The following is a 22,942-nucleotide window of genomic DNA, read 5'->3' on the forward strand; positions in this document are numbered from 1 at the left end:
GTGGCATCACGCCTTGACCTGTGTCCTGGTGGCATCGTCCCCCGAAGCGTGTCCTGGTAGCATTGTCCCCACCATGCATGTCCTGGTGGCTTCACGCCCTGACATGTGACATGGTGGCATCATCCCTCAAAGCTTGTCCTGGTGGCATCATGCCTTGACCTGTGTCCTGGTGGCATCGTCCCCCAAAGCGTGTGCTGGTGACATCATCTCCACCATGCGTGTCCTGGTGGCTTCATGCCCTGACACGTGTCCTGGTGGCATCATCGCCCCCAAAGCATGTCCTGATGGCTTCGTGTCCAGGCATGTGTCCTGGTGGCATCGTCCCCACCATGTGTGTCCTGGTGGCTTCACACCCTGACATGTGACATGGTGGCATTGACTCCACAAGAGTGTCCTGGGGGCTTCACGCCCTGACATGTGACATGGTGGCTTCACACCCTGACATGTGTCCTGGTGGCATCGTCCCTGCAAGCATGTCCTCGTAGCTTCATGCCCTGACGTGTCCCGGTGGCATTGTCCCCCGCAAAGCATGTCCTGGGGGCTTCATGTCCTATCATGTGTCCTGGTGGCATTGTCTTCTTATGTGTGTCCTGGGGGCTTCACGCCCTGACATGTGTCCTGGTGGCATCGTCCCCACCATGAATGTCCTGGTGGCTTCATGCCCCGTCATGTGTCCTGGTGGCATTGTCTTCTTACGCGTGTCCTAGGGGCTTCATGCCCTGACATGTGACATGGTGGCATCATCGCCCCCAAAGCATGTCCTGGTGGCTTCACGCCCTGACACGTGTCCTGGTGGCATCATTCCCCATGTCCTTCCTGGCGGCACCCCCCCGCATGCACACACACGCATGCACACATATGTTCACATGTATGTACACACACATGCATCCTTTCCTTGCACGCACACGCCAGTGCACACGGGCACACACGTGTGCACACACACAAAAACATAAGCACCCCCCCATGCACCCCCATGCACACGCACACCATCTGTACACACACGTGTGTACACACACATGTATGTACGCCCGTTTACCCCAAGCACATCCCTATGCACATGCAACGCACACACGTGTACATATGCGCATGCCACTCTGCACACGCAATGCACACGCACTCCGTGTGTGCACACATGTGCACTTGCACACACATGTGGGTGTGCACATGCACCCCGTGCACACACACACGTGTCTGCACCCACTGCACAAGCACACGTGTGCACATACGTACACGCTTCTTGCGCACTCCCCATGCACACGCACACGCACACGCGTGTCGCCCCTTCCTAGGCCCTCTCCACGCGTGTGCATGCCACCACACACGCTCACACGTCTGGCGGAGCCGCCCCGCCGGAAGCGCCCACGCAACGCACACGTGTGCCACCCTGACGCGCCCCCCCGTCCCCCGCCCTCGGGGACATGCGTGCTCAGGCCGCGGGGACGAAGTCCGGCGCCGCCGCGACGCGGGACACAGCGACGGGGGCCGTGTCCTGCGCCATGCTCCCGTGGCTCCTCCTGGCGCTGAGCGTCTGCGCCCGGCCCAGCACAGGTAGGCCACGACACGCCACGACACGCCACGACACGCCACGACATGCTACGCCACGCCGCGATGCTTCGCAGCACCCCACAACACGCTTCAACACGGCGCAACGCGCTACGACACGCCGCGAGATGTCATGACATGCTAGAGCATGCCGTGCCACGCCACAACACGCCACAACATGCCACAGCGCTCCGGGACATGCTCCAACACGCTACAACACCCCGCGCCATGCCACAACACACTGCAACACGTCACAGCACCCCACAACATGCCACAACATGTCACGACATGTCACAACATGCCACAGCACGCCATGATGCATCACAGCACACCCCGGCGTGAAGCTACACGCTATGACACACCCCAACACGCCAGGACACGCGTGTGGCAACCGCGGGGGCTTCTCTGAGCCCCTTTTGGGGCCATAATGGCTCCAGCTGCATTTTTTTCCCTGATTAAGGCAATTTTAGCCCAAATTTGTGCCCTGAGGGGTGGTGCTGGGGGGGGTCAGAGGGGGCAGGGAACCGACTGCACCCAGTTTTGGGCGCTTTTGGGTTCACCCGGGCTTTGGGTGCTCACGATGGGTGCAGTCACCCTGGTTTTGCCCTTTTTTGGGGTTCTTTGGACTTTTTTGGCACTCTTTTGCCTTTTTTGGGGATGTTTTCACCCTGGTTTGGGCTCAGGCACCCTGGGTGCCTTAGCTTTTTTTTTGGGGGGTGCTTTTGCCTTTTTTGGGGTGCTGGCACTTCATTCTGGGTGCTTTATTTCTGGTTTTGGGGTGTTTTCACCCTGGTTTGGGTGAATTCACACTGTTCTGAGTGGTTTTGTCCTGTTTTGGGTGGTTTTGTCCTTTTTTGGGTGATTTTGCCCTTATTTTGGGTGGTTTTGCCCTGTTTTGGGTGCGCTCGCTCTTTTCTGGGTGCTCTCACCCTGGTTTGGGGTGCTCTCACGCCAGTTTGGGGGTGCTTTCACCCCGTTCTGGGTGGTTTTGTCATGTTTTGGGGTGTTTTCACCTTGTTTTGTGTGCATTTGCCCCGTTTTGGGTCCTTTCGCCCCGTTTTGGGTCCTTTAAGCCTTTTCCTGGGTGCTTGCGCCCTCCTCTGGGTGCTTCCAGCCTGCTTTGGGTGCATTCACCCAGTTTTTGATACTTCCACCCTGTTTTGGGTGCATTCAATCAGTTTTGGGTGCTTCCACCCTTGTTTAGGTGAATTTGCTCTGGTTTTAGGTGCAGATGCCCTTTTCTGGGTGCATTTGCTCCGATTTTGGGTGCTTTCACCCTGTTTTGGGTGCTTTCACCCTGTTTTGGGTGCTTTCACTCCGTTCCGAGTGCCTTTGCCCTCTTTTGGGTGCATTCGCCCAGTTTTAGGTGCTTTCACCCCATTTTGGGTCCATTCGTCCCAGTTTGGGTGCTTCCACCCTGTTTTGGGTGCATTGACCCAGTTTTGGCTGCTTCCACCCTTTTTTTGGGTGCATTTTGTCTGATTTTGGGTGCATCTGCCCTTTTCTGGGTGCATTTGCTCCAGTTTTGGGTGCACTTGTTCTGGTTTTGGGTGCATTTGCTCTGCTCTGGGTGCATTCACCCTCTTGTTTTGGGTCCTTTCACCCTGTTTTGGGTGCTTTCCTCCCGTTCTGGGTGCATCGGCTGCGTTTTGGGTGCATTTTCCCACATTTTGGTGCAGTCACCCTGGTTTGGGTGCACACTCACCCACCCCGGGACATTCTCGCCGTCCCTGCACCCACGGGCACCCGCGACCCCACGGGTGCCCCTCCATCCCCTCCCCCCTCCCCGTCCCCTCCCCAGGTCTCCCACCACGCCACGTGGACTCCGTGGTTCAGATCGTGGAAGCCCTCGAGTTGACCGACGACGGCTTCACCGCGCTGGAGCTGGCGCGAGCGCTGGGAGGCTGCGGCACCCCGGGGTGCCGTGCGGTGCTGGGACACCCACCCGACGTCCCACCAGCCCCACCGACGCTCAGCCACGAGCAGTGGGTGCTCTTCACCCAACTCCTCCACCACGATGCCGCGGCACCCGAGCGCGGCGCGGTGCTGGCACCCGACGGCTCCACCGTCGCCCTCGGCCCCCTCCTCGCCGGCATCGAGGTTGGCCTCAAGCGGGCAGCAGGGTGGACACCCCCCACCTTCGAGCCACCCATCGATGCCCTCTACGCCGTCACCATCACCGAGGCTTTGGGGACGTCCTTCCTCCTGGCTCGTGACGGTGATGGTAACCGAACCACGCTGGGACCCAGCGGTTGTTGGGATGACGTGGATGACCCCCAAAACTACACCCTGATGGGACCCCCATCACCCATCCCTGATGCCATCGCCAACGGGGCGATGGATGGGGTGCTCTTGGGTGCCCGCCTGGCCCAAGCACCCATCCCGCTCGCCGATCTTCTCCGGGGCTACTATGGGATAGGCAACGGCACGGAGAAGGGGAGACCACCCAGCAGCTACCGACGGCGAGATTTTGGGGTGCTGACGGGGCCGGGGAAGCTGGAGGAGCAGGTGGCGGTGATGCTGAGGGTGCTGCGGGTGCTGCCACCCACCCAGGAGCTCTTGGAGGACATGGGGCCAGAGGAGATGGCGGCCATCGCTCGCCAAGCAGCGCGGGACTTCACGGAAGTCTACGTAGGTAGGGAGGTGACACCAGGTCACAAGATCACATCTGCTCCCCCCCAAAAAAAAAAATCGGGTGGGAGGATGGGTGGAGAGTTGCACCCTGGGTGGGGCTGGGGTCCCCAGTGGCACCCTAGTGTAGGTGGCATGGGGAGGAGCCAAGCTCTGAGGGCTGGCTGGTGACCTGTGGCCTGGCATGGTCAGACAGCACCATGGCCCCTGGATGGACATTGGTGTGTCCCCAGATGGTGGTCCCTTGATGGGCACCACCATGTCCCCTGGATGGACGTTGGTGTGTCCCCATGATGGACACTTACAGGTTCCTTGGATGGAGGCCAGTGTGTCCCCTGGATGGATGTTGGTGTGTCTCCTGGATGGACACCACCACGTCCACTGGATGGACACCACTGTGTCCCCAGATGGTGATCCCTTGGTGGACCCCACCATGTCCCCAAGATGGACGGCCATAGGTGCCCTGGGTGGACACCACTGTGTCCCCTAGATGGACACCGGTGTGTCCTCAGGTGGTGGTCCCTGGGTGGACACCACCATGTCCCCCAGGTAATGGGTCCACGACACTGTTTTGTCCCCTGGAAGGACACGGGTGTGCTCCCTGGCGGACCACTACTATGTCCTCTGTATGGACACAGCCACGTCCCCAGCCAAGGGACACCCTGAGCAGATGCTTCACACCCCCCAGACGAGAGGACCCCAGGAGGACACTACCATGTCCAAGGCCAAGGGGTTCCTCAGCTGGGCAGATGCTCCATGTCCCCAAGACCCCAAGGGGACACTGCCACGTCCCCAACTGCCCGTGGGACCAGGCAAGTCCTCTTCTTCCACCGCTTACCTTCCCTCACAGACTGCCCGGCCATCGTGCCCCGGTGCATGTGGGGTGCCCGTCCCTACCGCGGCACCCCCAGACCGTTGACCCTCCCCTTGGGCTCCGTCTACATCCACCACACCTCCACACCCAGCGCCCCGTGCCGCACCTTCAGCGCCTGCGCCCGTGACATGCGCGCCATGCAGCGCTTCCACCAGGACACCCGCGGTTGGGATGACATCGGCTACAGGTGAGACTCCATCACCTCGCCACGGTCCCCGTCACCGATCTCCGGGCACCTCAGGTTGACCCATGGGTGCTTGCAGCTTCGTGGTGGGGTCGGATGGATACCTGTACCAAGGTCGAGGTTGGTACTGGGTTGGGGCCCACACCAGAGGCTACAACAGCAAAGGCTACGGCGTGGGCTACGTTGGAGACTTCTCGGCCACCTTGCCGGACCCTGACACCATCGCCCTGGTACGGGATGGGCTCCTGCCCTGCGCCGTGCGGACCGGCCGGCTCCACCGCAACTACACCCTACATGGCCACCGCCAGATGGGTCACACCGACTGCCCCGGCAACTCCCTCTTCCGTGAGATTGAGACCTGGTATGGCTTCAAGGTGAGCATCAAGATCTGTGGCATCTCCAGGGGTTGGAGGTTTGGTGTCTGGCTGAGGTGTCTGGTCCAGTCCGGCATAGCCGAGAGGATGGGGGTTTGGTGAGGATGGATGGGCAAGGTGATGCTGGGAATGATGGTGGTTTCTTCTCTCCTCTGCAGTGAGGACCAGCCCCGTGGGTCCTGGTCTGGATGGGTGCAGGCAAGGTTGGATCATGGTCTAGGTGGATGCTGGCCTGACAGGTGATGGTCTGGATGGACCCTGGTCCAACAGATGTTGGCCCCAGTGGATGACAGCCTGGGTGGACCCTGGTCCAGATGGACACCAGCCCAATGGATGCCAACCCTGATGGACCCCGGCCCAGAAAAACCCCAGCCTTGAAGGCTACCAGCCTGGACCAATCGTGGCCCAGATGACCATCAGCCTGGATGGATCCTGGCCCTACTGGTCCAGCAGACCATCCCCGTAGCCACAAACCGCCGGAAATCCCACCGCAATAAAGTCAGTGCCGGGACATCAGCTGTGGGTTGTTCCTGGAGAGCGAGGGGGAAACTGAGGCACGGGGTGGAGGGTGGCCGTGGGAGAGGACGTGTGCGAGGGACCCAGGTGCCCAGGACCTGCTGCAGGGCTGGGTGCCGTGGCACACGTGTGTGTGTTTGCGCACGCGTGCCATGTGCCCAGGCAACGCTGTCCCCCCATAACCCACCTTGCAGACCCCACACAACCCCCAAGGAGACCCCCACATCCATACCCCCACCATAGCGCCCAGGCGCTGCCGTCTCCGGCACCTGTTCACTCTGAAACCTAATGATGGCATTTAAGCCGGTTGTGTGAAAGCAGCCACCGGGACACCCGGACCCCCACGTGGGGTGGCCCGGTGTGGGTCCCCCTTCTCTGCATGTCCCCAGCCATGGCCGAGCGTGAGCCGGGCTCAGCCGGGAGCGTCGATAACATCATCGGGGCAGAGGCGGAGGTGAGGGTGTGACTGAAACTCCTGCCTGGTCACATGGGGAAGCCACGACAGGAACCGGGGCGGCCGAGTCCGGGTGTCGGAGCAGGCAGAGAACAGCCGAGGTACCACGGTGGGATGGGGAGGGGGGACACGGGGCGGGGGGTGGCACCCCGGGGTGATGCTCCGGCCTCGAGGGTGCACAGGGGATGCGGGGTGCTGGGGTGGGGTGAAGCAGCACGCTGAGGAGTGAGGGGTGCTGCAGGGGAGGGGAGGGGTGATGGGGCGCTGTAGGGTGCTGCAAGTCGGGGTGGGGACCCCAAAAATCCTGGCATGCCCCCTCGCCAAGAGTCTGGGCACCCTCCGCAGCTCTAGGGTGCTGGCACCCCTAAATTGGCGGGCTCCGCAGCCGTGGGCGCCCACAGCTCACTTCCACCCGGGGCCACTTTTGGGGGTGCCACGGTGAGGAGACCCTGGGGGTGCAACCACCCCCATCCACCCTCACCTTGGCCTGCACCCATGTGTGCACCCCGGGGTGCCGGCGGGGTCCTGGGCTCGGCGCGGGGTGCAGGTGCCGGGAGGAAACGCGGCGGCGGCGCAAGGGGAAACGCGGCCGTGGCAGCGACGGAAGCATCTCCGGCACCCGCCTGCGCTCGGGGCCGAGGTGGTGGCGGGCCATCTGCCTGGGTGTCACCGTGTCCCTGGTGTCACCGCGCCCCGCTGTCACTGAATTGTGAAGCTGCTGCGCCCACGGTGCCGCTGCACCCTGATGGGGATGGGTGCTGTGCGGGGCAGGGGCCGGCGTGGGCACCCATGGGGCGTGGGACCCCCAGGGACGTGAGCACCCGCAATTTGGGGACCCCTTGGTGGGCAGGGGCACCCCAGGGACATGAGCACCCACAATATGGGAACTCTTCATTTAGCAGGGGCACCCTGGGATGTGAGCACCCACAATTTGGGGACCCCTCAATGGGCAGGGGCACCCTGGGGATGTGGGCACCCACAGTTTGGGGACCACTCGGTGGGCAGAGACACCCCAGGGACATGGGCACCCACAATCTGGGGACTCCTCATTTAGCTGGGGCACCCCAGGAATGTCAGCACCCACAATTTGGGGACCCCTCAATGGGCAGGGGCACCCTGGGGATGTGGGCACCCACAGTTTGGGGACCACTCATTGGGCAGGGTCACCCCAGGGATGTGGGCACCCAAAATTTGGGGCTCCCTTGGTGAGCAGGGACACATCAGGGACATGGGCACCCACAGTCTTGGGACCCTTCATATAGCAGGAGCACCCCAGGTATGTGAGCACCCACAATTTGGGGACACTTTGGTGGGCAGGGTCACCCTAGGGATGTAGGCACCCAAAATTTGGGGCTCCCTTGGTGGGCAGGGGCACCTCAGGGACTTGGGCACCCACAATTTGGGGACCCCTCAATGGGCAGAGGCACCCCAGGGATGTGAGCACCCACAATTTGGGGACCCTTTGGTGGGCAGAGACACCTCAGGGATGTGAGCACCCACGATCTGGGGACCCTTCAGTGGGCAGGGGCACCCTGGGGACATGGACACCCACAATTTGGGGACCCCTCAGTGGGCAGGGCTACCCCACAGCAACGGGCACCCCGAGGTGCCCCGATGCAGGTGCCCAGTTAAGGGTGGCCAGATAAGGGTGCCCTGGATGAGGGTGCTCTGGAGAACGACACCCAGGTAGGGGTGCCCGTATGGGGGTGCCCAAAGAGGGGCACCCAAACTGGGGTTCCTGGATGGAGATACCTGGGCATGGGTGCCCAGAGAGGGGCACCCAGAGAAGGACGAGCACGTGGGGCGACAACGAAGGGGTGCCCTGATGAGGGTGCCTGGATTGGGGTTCTTGGGTGGGGACACCCCAATAGGGGTGCCTGGATTGAGGTTCTTGGGTGGAGGTCCCCAGATATGGGCACCCACATAGTGGTGTCTGGGTGTGGGTGCACTGGGTGAGGGCACCTAAGTAGGGGTGTCTGGACAGGGTGCCCATATTGGGTCCCTGGTGATCTGGCACCTGGATAGGAGTGACTGGGTGGGGACGCCGGGTTGGGGGTGCCCAGCCAAGGGTGCCCTCACCCCCGCCCACCCCACTCCCCATGGCACCCCGTGGACACCCTGTGGCCAACGTGGCTCTCCCCACCCCACAGATGGAGGTGGAGAAACCCCCGCTGGCACCTGAGCCACCGACTCTCCTGAAGACCTACAAATGGCGAACGGCAGCACCCATGGGTGACCGGGAACCCGAGCGTGGCATGGGGTCTCCAGGCAGCCGGCGTTGGACCCGGTTGCAGGGGTGGAAACGTTCCTACAGCCAACCCGAGTCTGATGGCCCCGATGATGGGGCTGGAAAGGGCAGCTTGGGGGCACCCAAGGCCAGCACCCGTCGGTCTCTCTTCCAACGGGCTTTTTCGGCCCCCTCCAAGGGGACCAAGGAGACACGGGCACCCGAAGGTGGCAAGGCCACCCTGCAGAAGTACCTGCGCTCCATGTCCAAGAGGAAGGGTCATGTGGAGAGCGGTTCCAGGGCTGAGCAGTTGCTCCATGATGCTCTTCCAGGTATGGGGGTGATGGGGAGGGTGGGGGTCAGGGTGCTGGTGGTGGGCGCTGGCGATGGGATAGGGGTGGCGGTGGTTGGTGATGGGTTGGGGGTGATGGGTTGGGGGGTGATGGGTTATAGGCAGTTGTTGGTGATAGGTTGGGGAGTGGTGGGTGGTGGGAGATGATGGTGGGTGATGGATTAGGGGTGATGGGTGGTGGGTGATGATGATGGGTGATGGATTAGGTGTGATGGGTGGTGGGTGATGGATTAGGGGTGATGGGTGATGGGTTGAGGGGTGGTGGGTGATGAGGATGGGTGATAGATTAGGGGTGATGGGTGGTAGGTGATGATGATGGGTGATGGATTAGGTGTGATGGGTTGAGGGGTGATGGGTTGTGGGTGATGATGACAGGTGATGGGCTGGGGCGTGATAGGTGGTGGGAGATGATGGTGGGTGATGGATTAGGTGTGATGGGTGAAGGGTGATGGGTGGTGGGTGATGATGATGGATGATGGATTAGGGGTGATGGGTGATGATGATGGGTGATGAGTTGGGGTGCTGGATGATGGGTTGGGGGCTAATGGGTGGTGGGCAATGGAGATGGGTGATGATCTGGGATGCAGCGGGTAATGGGGTGGTGGTGATGGGTGATGGGTTGGGGTGTGATGGGTGGTGATGGATGATGGTAACCACTGGGGTCTGGGAGGTGGTGGGTGATGGATGGTAGGTGGGTGACTCCTGGCCCTTCAGGGTCGAGGGGGCACCCATGGGTGCAGGATGGCCGGGTCCCATCTGGCCCCAGGGCCTGCTCCTGGCCGCACGTGGCCCTGGTCCCATGTGTGCCCAGCACGGGGCTCAGTGGCGGCACGTGGAGCTGTGCCAGCCCCTGCAGCACCCAGATCTGGCAAAACCGGCTTGGCTTGGGCAGGGCCACCCACAGCGCAGGCAGGGCCCCGGGGCAGGGCAGCCACCCGGCTTTGTCCCCATGGCGGCACGGCCATGGCCAAGCGTGGCCTGGCATTGCCACGCCAATGGTGGCACAGCCCCATGTCCCCCAGCATTGCCACCTCAATCGTGGCGTGGCCATGGCCATGTGTCCTCCAGCATCGCCACGCTTGTGGTGGCATCTCCATGGCCACATGTCCCCCAGCATCACCATGCCCATGGTGGCACGGCCATGGCCATATGTCCCCCTGGCATCACCACCCTCATGGTGGCACCTCGATGGCCACGTGTCCCCCAGCATCACCATGCCCATGGTGGCACGGCCATGACCATATGTCCCCTGGCATCACTACCCTCATGGTGGCAACTCCATGGCCACATGTCCACCAGGATCACCACACACATGGTGGCAGGGCTGTGGTCACACATGTGTCCCCTAGCATCTCCACACTCATGGTGGCACCTCCATGGCCACATGTCCCATAGCACCACTGTACCCATGGTGACACGGCCATGGTCACACGTCCCCTGGAGTCACCACCCTCACAGTGGCACCTCCATGGCCACATGTCCACCAGCATCACCACAGACACGGTGGCACGGCCATGGCTGTATGTTCCCTGCCACCATCACCCCAACCATACCATGGCCATGGCCCCATGTCCCCTGGCACTGCCACGCTGCCCACGGGTGATGGGGGCACGGTGAGCACCCAGTCTCCCCCGACACCCTGCTCTGCACCCCCAGTGAGCACCCACGGGACGTCATCAATCCCCCTGGCTCCAGCACCTGATGTCCCGGTGTGGGATGTCTCCAACTTCTCGCTGGTGGACGGACATCTGGTCCTCGTGGGCAGGGACGAGGAGGTGAGGGCATGGGGACAAGAGTCCCCATGGGCACCCAGGGGCTTGTTCCAGCGTCCCCTGGGTGACGGGGTGCCCAGATGGGTGCTGGGGACGCCGGTGCCTGACCCCTCTGTGCCACCAGGCTTTGTGCAGGAGCAGGAACCGGACTAGGAGCTCCACCTCCGACAGCACCAACCTGCACGCGGCGGGCGCCAGGAGGGACCCCGGTGAGCGAGCTCGCCCCGTGCCGGCACACACCGGTGCCACGGGGTGCTGGCACACGGGGCTGTGAGCTGCGCCTGGGCAGGTGCGGGGCATGGAACCTCTTGGGCTGCGCACCGCGGCTCGCACGGTGCCGGGCATCGTGGCCGTGCACCGGGCGCCGTGCCGGGCATCGTGGCCGTGCACCGGGCACCGTGCCGGGCATCGTGGCTGTGCGCTGTGCACGGTGCTGTGCCTCGTGGCCATGCACCATGCACCACACACCGTGCCGTGCATCATGGCCACGCACTGGGCACTGTGCCTTGCATTGTGGCCATGCACCAGGCAGAATGCACCATGCACCACGCATGGCATCATGGCCATGCACCGTACATTGTGCCACGCATCGTGGCCATGCACCGCACACCATGCCATGCACCGCACACTGTGCCGTGCATCGTGGCCATGTGCCACGCACCATGCACCATGCACCATGCCATGCATCACGTCCATGCACCATGCACCACGCCATGCATCGCGTCCATGCCCCATGCCCCATGCCTTGCACCATGCCCATGCACTGTGCCCTGCGCCACGCATCGTGGCCGTGCGCCATGCCCCATGCCCTGCATCGTGGCTGTACCCTGTGCCCTGCACTGTGCTGTGCACCACGCCATGCATCGCGGCCATGCACCGTCTGGCCATGCACTGTGCGCCACTCCCTGCGCTGTGAACCACGGCCGTGCCCCGTGCCGTGCTCCAGGCACCGGGCACCGGGCACCGGGCACCACGCACCGCTCCTTTACACTGTAGCCATGCACCGTGCCATGCGCCATGCGCCGTGCATCACGACATGCCTACGCCATGCGCCGTGCCATGCAACCATGCGCCACGCCCCACACCTTGCATCATGGCCATGGTCTGTGCCATGAACCGTGCCCCGTGCACCACGACACGCCTGTGCCATGCATTGTTCCATGCACCGTGGACTGTGCACCATGACATGCCTGTGCCACGCGCCGTGCCACGCGCCATGCCATGAAACCATGCGCCATGCCCCACTCCTCGCATCACAGCCATGGTCTGTGCCCTGCCCCGTGCCCCGTGCCGTGCCCCACGGCCCCACGCCATTCCCCGGGCCGTGCCCAGGCCGTGCCAGCTGCCGGACCTTGTGCCGTGCCCCGTGTTGTGCACCGTGCCACGCAGCAAGCCGTGCCCCACGCCATCCGCCACGCTGTGCCCCGCGCTGTCCACCCTGCTCAGCCCCGTGTCACACCGTGCCACGTCGCGTGCCCTGTGCCGGGTCCCACACCACGCTCACGTCACGCCCCGTTTGTGAGCCATGCCATGCCCCATGCCGCGCGGCGCACCGTGCCAAGCCGCGTGCTGTGTACCACGCCATGCCCCATGCCGTGCCGCACGCCATGCCACGCAGCGTGCCGCGCGCCGTGCCGCGTGCCGTGCCGTGCCCCGTGCCGCGTTATGCCCACCGAGCCGGGGACGCGGAGGAAGCATCGGGCGCGAGGCTGCCTCGTGCCGTCACCGCTTCCTCCACGTCGCTGCGCCTGCTGATGCGAGCGATAAACCGCGTTCGGCTTCCTCCCCGTGCCCCTCGCCAGCGCGGGCGGACGGCGTCGCCGCCAGCCATGGGCCCTCGCCGCTGGCTGCTCTGCGCCGCGCGGGGAGGTGAGTGACCCCCACCCCACGGCACCCACACGGCACCGGGTTCAGGACCGACCCGGATGGGTGCTTGGCGTCGTGGCGTCGCGGCGCCGGGGCTGGGTGCCGGGGCTGTGCACCAGAGCTGGTGCAGCAGGATGAATCCCCCTGCCCCTTTCTCCCCTGCACCCATGAGCACCCGTTTGCAGCACCCGAAGCTCAGATGTGTCTCAGGGCTGAGGTGCCGGCAGGATTCGGCACCCAGAACCAGGCGCCTGGGTCCTTCCTCTGGCTTTGGTTGATGTTTCCAAGGGGAAGGGGAGGGATATGGGTGTCTCCTGCCCCCACACCCCCCAAACCCTAGCACGGTACTGGGGTGCTCGAGATGTGGGGAAAAAAAGGGGGTCCTGATGCTGGGTGCCCCTCCAGACCCGGCTGCGGATGAGAGGAACACCCGGGGTGCCGGGAAAAGCACCGAGAGCGAGAACTCCTCCACCTCCCAGTTCAGCAATGTCAAGGTGGGCACCCCCCACCCCGATCCCAGCCCCTGCCCCAATCCCAGCACCCCCCCAGGGTGCTCTGCCCCACCCGTGGGTGACACGGCAGCCGTCTCCTTACCCCGTCCAGGGGTTGTTGTGGAAGAGGCTCCGGGAGCGGAAAGGTCGCGGCATCCCCAAAGCCGAGACGCCGGTGGTGACGGTCCCCGACGGCGAGAGGTACGGCACCGCGGAGGGTGGGGGGAAATGTGGGTGCTGGTGAGGGTGCCCCGGTGATGGTCCTGTCCCCACAGGGTCCCCAGCCGGAGCGGTTCACGGGAGTCGCTGCTGCCGCCGCCCAGTGCGGCCGAGCTGGACCTCACTGGGGACAACGTCATCGTCCGGCCCGTGCACGGCAGCATCGTGGGCGAGAAGTTTTGCTTTCAGGTAATGGGCTTGGGAGGGTGCTCTGGGTGCCCCAGAGAGGCACCCAGAGCACCCAGGGCACCCCAGGAGACCTGGAGGGACACACAGGACACCCTGGGGAGGCACCCAGGGCACCCAGAACACCCCAGAGAGGCACCCAGAGTACCCAGGGCACCCCAGGAGACCTGGAGGGACACCCAGAACACCCTGGGGAGGCACCCAGGACACCCAGAACACCCTGGGGAGGCCCCCACAGAGGCACCCAGGGCGCCCCAGGAGACCTGGAGGGACACCCAGAACACCCTGGGGAGGCACCCAGGGCACCCAGGACACCCCAGAGAGGCACCCAGAGTACCCAGGGCACCCCAGGAGACCTGGAGGGACACCCAGAACACCCTGGGGAGGCACCCAGGGCACCCAGGACACCCCAGAGAGGCACCCAGAGTACCCAGGGTGCCCCAGGAGACCTGGAGGGACACCCAGAACACCCCGGAGGAGCATGCAAGAGCACCCAGGGCACCCCACAGAGGCACCCAGAGCACCCAGGGCACCCCAGGAGACCTGGAGGGACAACCAGAACACCCTGGGGAAGCACCCAGGGCACCCAGGACACCCCACAGAGGCACCCAGAGTACCCAGGGCGCCCCAGGAGACCTGGAGGGACACCCAGAACACCCTGGGGAGGCACCCAGAGCACCCAGGGCACCCCAGGAGACCTGGAGGGACACCCAGAACACCCCGGAGGGGCATGCAAGAGCACACAGGGCACCCCACAGAGGCACCCAGAGCACTCAGGGCACCCCAGGAGACCTGGAGGGATACCCAGAACACCCTGGGGAGGCACCCAGAGCACCCAGGGCACCCCAGGAGACCTGGAGGGACACCCAGAACACCCCGGAGGGGCATGCAAGAGCACCCAGGGCACCCCACAGAGGCACCCAGAGCACCCAGGGCACTTAGAACACCCTGCATAGGCACCCAGGGAACCCTGGACAGGCACCCAGGGCACCCTAAGCACCCTGGATGGGCACTCAGGGCACCCCAGGCAGCCCGGGGAGGCACCCAAAACACCCAGGGCACCCCAGGCAACTTGGACGGGCATGCAGAGCACCGTGCACAGGCACCTGGGGCACCCAGGGAACCCTGGACAGGCACCCAGGGCACACTAAGCACCCTGGAAGGGCACCCAGGACACCCCAGACAAGGTGGAGAGGCACCCAGGGTGCCCTGAATAGGCACCCAGGGCACCCTAAGCACCCTAGATGGGCACTCAGGGAACCCCAGGCAGCCCGGAGAGGCACCCAGAGCACTCAGGGCACCCCAGACAAGGTGGAGAGGCACCCAGTGTGCCCCGGGCACCCTGCACAGACACCCAGGACACCCTAGATAAGATGGAGAGGCATCCAGGGTACCCAAGGCACCCATAGCACCCTGGAAGAGCACCCAAGGTACACCAGGACACCCTGGAGAGGCATCCAGGGCACCCAAAGCACCCTGCACATGCACCCAGGGCATACCAGGCACCCTGGAAAGGTACCCAGAGCACCCAAGACACCCTGGAGAGGCACTCAGGGCTCCAAGGGCATCCTAAAAAGGCACCCAGGACACCCCAGAGAGGCACCCAGGACACCCCAGAGAGGCACCCAGACTGCCCAGGGCACCCTGCGCAGACACCCAGGACACCCTAGATAAGGTGGAGAGGCACCCAGGATGCCCAGGGCACCCATGGCACCCTGGAAGAGCACCCAAGGCACCCCAGGGCACCATGGAGAGGCATCCAGGGCACCCAAGACACCCTGCACAGGCACCCAGGGCACCCTAAAAGGGCACCTGGGGTGCTCAAGGCACCCTGTACAGGCACCCAGGCTACCCAGAGCACCCTGGAGAGGCACCCAGGACACCCCAAAAGGACACCCCAGCACAGCCCTTAGCCGTGGGCACCCAGAGCCCCTGAGTGCAGCCCCCACAGGCACCCTAGGGTGCCACCCCACCCCAGACACCCTCCCTGCACCCAGATCATCACGGGCGAGGGCAGCCGGTCCTTCGGGTGCACGTCCCTGGCCGAACGCGACCGCTGGATCGAGAACCTGCGCCGGACCGTGCAGCCCAACAAGGTGGGACCACAGGGACACCCATGGGCCACCCCTGGGGGCGGGAACCCCCAGCACCCCGATGCGAGGGGCCACCCACTGCCCTCCTGTCTCCCCATTGGGCAGGATGAGGTCTGCTGGCAGGGCTGGGTGGGGAAACTGAGGCACGAACGTCCCACCCCAACCCTGGAGCCCTGCAGGCACCCACAGCCCTGTGTCCCCTTGTGACCTGTTGTCTCACGGAGGGCTTGGTTGTCCTCTCGTGTCCCCTCCTGTCCCCCATGTCCCCTCCTGTCCCCTTCCCATCTCCAAGTCCCTCCACCGAATCCCATGTCCCCTCCCAGTCCCCCATGTCCCTTCCAGTCCCCCGGTCCCCTCCTGTCCCCAATGTCCTGCCCTGTCTCGTATGTCCCCTCCTGTCCTCGATGTCGCCTCCTGTCCCTCCACATCCCCTCCTGTCCCCATTCCCACCCTGTCCCCCCATATCTTCTCCTACTTTGTCCCCCATGTCCCCTCCTGTCCCTCCATGTCCCTTCCTTTTCCTCCTTGTCCCACCCATTCCCACGTGTCCCCTCCTGTCCCTCCATGTCCCCTCCATCCCCACATGTCCCCCTCATTGCCCATGACTCCTCCTGTCCCCATTCCCCCCCATCCCCATGTCCACCCACAGAATTCCCTGTCCCCTGCGCTCTGTCCTCCCACAATCCCTCCTCAGATTCACCCACTCCCCCCATATCCACCTTGTCCCCTTGACCCCCAACCCACGTCCCCCACACCAACAGGACAACTGCGAGCGGCTGGAGCTGGCACTGAGCCTGTGGGTGTATGAAGCACGGGACCTGCCACCTCGCCGGCGTCTCCGTTGTCACCTCCACCTGGATGGCACCCTCTTTGCCCGTACCACCGCCAAGGTGGCCAGTCCCGATGGCGAGCTCTTTTGGGGTGAACTCTTCCAGTTGGCTGCCCTACCACCTGCCCATGCCCTCACCCTTGCCCTTTGCCGCGATGACCATCCCGGTCAACTGATGGCCTCCATCACCGTCCCCTTGGCCGAGCTGGCGGCTTCTCGGCAGCCCCTGGAGCGTTGGTACCCACTGAGCGGTCCCGGGGGAGGTGAACGGGTGCCGTCGGTGAGGGTGCGTGGGCGCTACCGGGAGGTGCGGGTGCTGCCCATCGTACGCTACAAGGAGTTGGCTGAGTTCATCACCTTCCATTACCGGGAGTTGTGTGCCCATCTGGAGCCCACCATCGCCGTGCGGCACAAGGAGGAGCTGGCCGGTGCCCTGGTCCGCGTCTTGCAGAGCACTGGGAAAGCCAAGGTGAAGCGGGTTCTGGCCATGGGGGATGTGGGGAGAGTGGGTGAGGGCAAAACGGGTGCTGCCTGGGGTGCTGTGGGCATGGCGGTTGGGCTGGGCTGGGCATCATGGGTTGGGACTGCCAAGACAGCTAGGGTGGGATGGGATGGGGTGGATGAGTTGGGTTGGGATGAGTTGGCATGGGTTGGATTGTGTTGGGATGGGATGGGGTGGAAGGGTTGAACTGGGTTGGGTTGGGATGGAGTGGATGGGGTGGATGGGTTGGGTTGGGTTGAGTTGGGATGGATGGATGAGTTGGGTTGGGGTGGGGTTGGGATGGGTTGGATGGGTCGGGTTGGATTAGGTTGCATTGGGTTTAGGTGGGGTTGGGATGGAGTGGACGGGTTGGGTTGGGTTGCGGTGGGGTGGTGTGGGGTGGGATGGGATTAGTGGGGTGGGATGGGAAACACAATTCAGGGGAATGCCGGGAGATCCTGGCACTTCCCAGGGTGGGTTGCTCAAGTCAGTTTGGGGCCATGGGTGCCCCCTGAGCCCTTCAACACAACCATCCCGCAGTCGTTCCTCATCGACCTTGGCATGGCCGAGCTGGACCGCTTCGACGACCGTGAGGCACTAATCTTCCGTGAGAACACACTGGCCACCAAAGCCATCGACGAGTACATGAAATTGGTGGGGGGCAAGTACCTCCAGGACACGTTGGGTACGGCTGAACGTTGCAGGTCTTTGTGGGACTTTATGGGGTGTTATGGGGTGCAGGACATCCTGGACATGACATCACAGGGTGCTACAGGGCATCATGGGGCATACTGGGCTGCAGGACACCCTTAGAATGTCCACAAGGATGAGGTGGAGGCGTATCACAGCGATCCCCGTGGTGGTGGCTGGTCGGTCTCCTCACGGGCTGTTCCTTGGTGCCCAGGTGAGGCCGTGGCCCAGCTCTGCACCTCAGATGACAGCTGCGAGGTCGATCCCAGCAAATGCGCTGGCCTTGACCTCTCCGACAACCAGAACAACCTGCGGCAGGTCTGCGAGGAGACCTTCCAGCGCATCGCCACGTCCTGCGAGTGAGGGACAGCCCCTGTGTGGGCATGGGGTTGGGCATGGAGATGGCCATGCGGGTGGGCACCCGCACAGTGATGGACTTGGGGATGGACACCAGCATGGGCAATGGGAGAGGCACCATGAAGACCTGGGGACAGGCTTGGAGATGGGCTTGGCCACAGGGATGGGCTTGGGGACAGGAATGGGAATAGGCAGGAGGACAGGCACTGGCATAACGACGGGCACGGGGATGGGTTTGGGGATTGGCACCACCCCTGGCATGGAGATGGGCACCAGGAAGGACCTGGGGACAACCTTGGGAACAAGCACAGGGGACTGGCATGGTGACAAGCATAGGCATGGTGAGCACCATGACCCACAGCACATCATGGTGGGCAAGCAGAGGCGTCTCTGGGGCCACCCACCTGCCCCAGGACCCATCAGAATGTCTCTCCTCACAGCGCCTTCCCAGCGGAGCTGGGCGAGATCTTCGCGGCATGGCAGGAGGAGTGCACGGCGCGGGGCAAGGCGCCCATCGGGCAGCGCCTGGTCTCGGCCTCCCTCTTCCTGCGGTTCCTCTGCCCTGCCATCATGTCCCCCAGCCTCTTCGGCCTCGTCCAAGAGTACCCGAGTGAGGCCACTGCCCGTACCCTCACCCTTGTGGCCAAGGTCATCCAGAACCTGGCCAACTTCACCACGTATGTCATGGCAGGGCACGGCACCGGTACCGGTGGGGAGGGACATTCCCATGGGGAAGCCACGGGGTGGTGGGGACATCCCCTACATGCTGTGTGGCATGTGCCATGGACAGGCACAGGGCAGTAGGGTTGCCCCCAACACATCGTGGAGCATGTCCTACATGCCATGAACCAGCCATGGGGCAGCAGAGAACACCTCCACTCCATGCGTGGGGCTGATGCCGCAGCCGAGTCTCGTGTGTCACCTGTGGTGGCCTGACCTGGGATGGGAATGGGCACCAGGAAGGAGCTGGGGACAAGCTTGGGGACAGAAATGGAGGACAGGAATGGGGCTGGGCACCACCCCTGAGATGGACATGAGGATGGGCACTAGGAAGGAGCTGGGGACAAGCTTGGGGACAGAAATGGAAGATAGGAATGGGGACGGGCACCACCCCTGAGATGGACATGGGGATGGGCATCAGCAGGGACATGGGAACAAGCTCAGGGACAGGTTCTTGGCTTGGTCCAAGAACGTGGCAGTGTCCTCACCCACATCCTGGCCTGTGGACAGTGTGGTGACATGGAGCAGGGACATTGCAATGACTTGGTCCGTGATCCTGGAGGTGGCCTGGCCCATGACCAAGGTGGTGGCCCAGGCCATCGCCTGGCCCTCAGGTAACCGGACATCGTGGTCTCCAGGTTTGGCGAGAAGGAGGCCTACATGGGCTTCATGAATGAGTTCTTGGAGCACAACTGGAGCACCATGACGACCTTCCTGCAGAGTGTGGCCAACCCCGAGAGCAGCGTCCACATGGCCACCTACGACGGCTACGTGGACCTGGCCCTGGAACTTGCCACTCTCCACCTCCTGCTTTGTGACATCTTCTCCAGCCTGGACCAGGTGCCACCACCTGTTTGTCCCCAGGGGTAGCTGGCAAGACTGGCCACCTCCTTCTCTCCACACACAGAGCTGCTGTCCACTGCCCCATGGATGGCACCTACCCCAAGGCTGCCCAGTGTCCCCATAACATCCTTGTCTTGTCCTGGCAGGCCACGCAGGAGGAGCTGGAGCCCCTTCCCACCATCCTCACCGCCATCAGGGAGGGGACCCCTGTCCCCGTCTCCGTCCGGCTCAGCTCCACCACAGAGCGAAGGTACCGGTGGGTGAACAGGGACACACATGGGATCAAGGTGGACACGTGGGGCCAGGAGGAGCTTTGGTAGAGGGGTGACACTAGGATGGGTTTGGGGCGGTTCTGGTCCTGGCTGGGTTCAGGGGATGGTTCTGGTCCAGAATGGGCTTGGAATCACTGGTCCCAGCTGGGTTCAGGGGATGGTTTTGGTTTCTGGGTCTAGCAGATGGCTGTGGTCCAGGCAGGGGATGGTTCTGGTCCCAGTTCAGGGGATGGTTCTGGTCTGGACTGGATTTGGTGAACACTTCCGGTCCAGACTGGGTCCAGGAGCTGGTTCTGGTCCCAGATGGATTTAAGGGGGGTTTCTGGTCCTGGCCACGTTCAGGCTGGTTCTGGTCCTCCCTGGGTTTGGGGTGACTCTCGTTCTAGCTGGGCTTGAGGTCGTTCAGGTCAAGGCTGGTTCTGAGGATGGTTCTGGTCCCAGTTGGGTTTGGTGGATGTTTCTGGTCCCAGATGGGTTTGGAGGATGATTCTGGTTCCAGTTGGATTGGGAGGATGTTTCCGGTTCCAGCTGGGTTTGTGGGATGTCTCTGGTCCTGGCTGGGTTTGGAGGATGTTTCTGGTCCCAGAAGGGTTTGCGGGATGGTTCTGGTTCCAGTTGGGGTTGGGGATGTTTCTGGTCCCAGATGGGTTTGGAGGAATTTTCTGGTCCAAGCTGGGTTTGGGGGATGTTTCTGGTCCCAGTTGGGTTTGGAGGATGGTTCTGGTCCCAGATGGATTTGCGAGATGTTTCTGGTCCCAGTTGGGTTTGGAGGATGGTTCTGGTCCCAGATGGATTTGGGAGATGTTTCTGGTCCCAGTCGGGTTTGGAGGATGGTTCTGGTCCCAGATGGATTTGGGGGATGTTTCTGGTCCCAGTTGGGTTTGGAGGAATTTTCTGGTCCAAGCTGGGTTTGTGGGATATCTCTGCTCCTGGCTGGGTTTGGAGGATGTTTCTGGTCCAAGCTGGGTTTGTGGGATGTGTCTGGTCCTGGCTGGGTTTGGAGGATGTTTCTGGTCCCAGAAGGGTTTGGGGGATGGTTCTGGTCCCAGTTGGGTTTGGAGGATGGTTCTGGTCCCAGATGAGTTTGGGGGATGTCTCTGGTCCTGGATATATTTTAGATGCTTCAGGTCCAGGCTGGGAGCAGATCCCAACGGGGTTTGGGTCCCTCTGCTCCTGGTTGAGTTCAGGACGGTTCTGGCCCTGGTACCCGGCGGTGCCATCACCCCATCTCCCCTCAGCCCAGCAGAGAGCTTCAAACCAGGCTTCGTGCCACCCCGGGACCTGAGCAAGCACAGCCCCCTCATCAAGAGCCAGTCTCTCATCAGCATCCGCCGCGTCCGGGGCCGGGAGGACGGGCCGGAACCGGAGCCATCGCCGGCACCGGTGCCATCACCGCCACCCAGCCGGGAACGCCGCAATGTGCACCGCACCCAGAGCGTGCCGGCACAGAGCAAAGCCGCCCGGCGCCTACGGAAGCAGAGCAGCACCGAGCACGTGGCAGAGCCACCAGCTGAGGACAACCTGGGGTCCCCGGTTCCCCGCGCCACCCCGGTAAGCCACGGCAGCCGCCATGTCACCCTCGCCTTTGGGCTGGCGATCCGAAGAGCACGGCGGCGTTAACGAGCACCGCCGGTGCCGTAGGGTCACGGCAAGCTGCGCCCATCGGCATCGCTGCCGCGCAAATCGACGGTGCCGTGGCAGCGCTACGCGGAGGAGGCGGCCGCGGCGGCGGCGCAGGGCGAGCTCTACGCCATCCGCCCGCTGGAGAAGGTAACGGCGGGGACGGGCGGTGGCCAGACCCGGCGGGGAGCCACGCTGACACCCCGTCCTCGTCCCCCGTCCAGCACGGGCGGCTGATCGAGGCGCTGCGGAAGGAGGTGGCGGAGAACCGGGAGCAGTTACGGCTGGCGGAGACGCGGGCGGGCGAGGCGGAAGCCCAACGCCGCGGGTTGCGGCAGGAGCAGGGGCAGCACCGCGAGCAGCTCGAGCTTCTCCGGCAGCAGCTGGACGAGGCGAACGCCCGTGCGGCCAATTTGGGTGCCAGGTAGGGACAGAGACGGGGAGCGGGTGCCGCAGAACCGGTGGGTACCCCAAAACCAGTGGGTGCCCCACGTCAGCGGGTCCCCCACCACCGGGTCGGCGTCTCGGCTCGTCAATTAGGTTGACGGCGGCTGAAGGAGCGAGGAAGAAGGACCTGGAGAGGCTGAAGACCAGCGAGGAGAAGAGCCGAGAGCTGGTAAGAACCGGGACGCCGTGGGTGCACCCGCGGGTGACGAGGGGGACCCGGGTGGGCGCTGACGCGGTCCCCTCGCAGCAGAGACGGCTGTCGGCGCTGGAGAGGGACCAGGCGGAGCTGCGGGGTGCCGTCGCCCAAGCCCTGGGTCACCCCGGGAGGACGGGACACTGGATGCCGGCACGGGGTTGGGACGAGAGTGGTGACGACGCTCAGGCCACCAGCGTGTAACCGGCTGGCCCGATGTCCCCAGCGTGTCACCAGTCACCCACCGCCGTCTCCCGGGTCTTTCTGAAGGGTGTTTGATCCCGATCCCGTGGGGTGTCTCCTCCCCGGGCAATAAACAGCATTGGTGTCACCGTCACAAGGTGCTCGGTTGTGTCCTGCCACCACTCGAGGCTCTGTCCCCAACCCCACCCTGTCCCCAGCACCCTACGCCTGCCGGGGACATCCCAGGACCTGGGGCAGTGGCAGGGATGGCAGGGCCACGGGGACCCTTGGGGACACGGTCATGGGGACCCTTCGCGGCAGTGATGGGGACAACAGAGCCACTGGGACCCCTTGGGACAGGGCCATGGGGACACTTTGGGGATGTCGAGGCCAAGCGGACACTTTGGGACAGGGCCACAGGGACACTCTGGGGACAACAGAGCCACAAGGACCCTTTGGAACAGGGTCACGGGGAAAACTTGGGGACCACAGAGCCACAGGGACCTTTGGGACAAGGCCATGGGGA

At 63.5% G+C, this 22,942-nt stretch overlaps 2 protein-coding genes across 6 annotated transcripts; both read left to right on the top strand.

The window, feature by feature from the left end:
* The first annotated feature begins 1,430 nt into the window (after positions 1-1,430).
* On the top strand, positions 1,431-6,116 carry PGLYRP2 (peptidoglycan recognition protein 2). The gene is made up of 5 exons (XM_075445955.1): positions 1,431-1,548; positions 3,344-4,177; positions 5,024-5,234; positions 5,311-5,605; positions 5,764-6,116. Exons 1-5 carry the CDS (start codon positions 1,497-1,499, stop codon positions 5,764-5,766), a joined length of 1,395 nt encoding a protein of 464 aa, XP_075302070.1. The 5' UTR covers positions 1,431-1,496; the 3' UTR covers positions 5,767-6,116.
* Positions 6,117-6,212: 96 nt separating this feature from the next.
* RASAL3 (RAS protein activator like 3) lies at positions 6,213-22,573 on the top strand. Of its 5 annotated transcripts, none has more exons than XM_075445953.1 (19): positions 6,213-6,676; positions 8,726-9,134; positions 10,811-10,929; positions 11,051-11,135; positions 13,198-13,286; positions 13,396-13,484; positions 13,559-13,691; positions 15,686-15,784; positions 16,543-17,079; positions 17,632-17,776; positions 17,996-18,140; positions 18,579-18,815; positions 19,497-19,698; positions 19,848-19,957; positions 21,212-21,524; positions 21,615-21,743; positions 21,818-22,017; positions 22,134-22,209; positions 22,288-22,573. In XM_075445953.1, exons 2-19 carry the CDS (start codon positions 8,726-8,728, stop codon positions 22,435-22,437), a joined length of 3,267 nt encoding a protein of 1,088 aa, XP_075302068.1. In that variant the 5' UTR covers positions 6,213-6,676; the 3' UTR covers positions 22,438-22,573. The 5 variants fall into 5 exon arrangements, with proteins under 5 accessions (XP_075302068.1, XP_075302069.1, XP_075302064.1 ...); XM_075445954.1 differs by having other exon boundaries at positions 19,848-19,951; XM_075445949.1 differs by lacking the exons at positions 6,213-6,676; positions 8,726-9,134; positions 10,811-10,929; positions 11,051-11,135 and adding an exon at positions 11,222-12,795.
* Positions 22,574-22,942: the final 369 nt, after the last annotated feature.

Source organism: Opisthocomus hoazin, chromosome 35 (assembly GCF_030867145.1).
Source record: "Opisthocomus hoazin isolate bOpiHoa1 chromosome 35, bOpiHoa1.hap1, whole genome shotgun sequence".
In the NCBI taxonomy this organism is placed as follows: domain Eukaryota; kingdom Metazoa; phylum Chordata; class Aves; order Opisthocomiformes; family Opisthocomidae; genus Opisthocomus; species Opisthocomus hoazin.

Bases quoted from the DNA above. Each gene is read 5' to 3' on its own strand.
- PGLYRP2 (XM_075445955.1), top strand. From the start codon at position 1,497: ATGCTCCCGTGGCTCCTCCTGGCGCTGAGCGTCTGCGCCCGGCCCAGC. The intron at 1,549-3,343 runs GTAGGCCACGAC...TCCCCTCCCCAG, and splicing joins CTGCGCCCGGCCCAGCACAG to GTCTCCCACCACGCCACGTG. The intron at 4,178-5,023 runs GTAGGGAGGTGA...CTTCCCTCACAG, and splicing joins CTTCACGGAAGTCTACGTAG to ACTGCCCGGCCATCGTGCCC.
- RASAL3 (XM_075445949.1), top strand. From the start codon at position 12,075: ATGCATTGTTCCATGCACCGTGGACTGTGCACCATGACATGCCTGTGC. The intron at 19,699-19,847 runs GTGCCACCACCT...TTGTCCTGGCAG, and splicing joins TCTTCTCCAGCCTGGACCAG to GCCACGCAGGAGGAGCTGGA. The intron at 21,525-21,614 runs GTAAGCCACGGC...CCGGTGCCGTAG, and splicing joins CGGTTCCCCGCGCCACCCCG to GGTCACGGCAAGCTGCGCCC.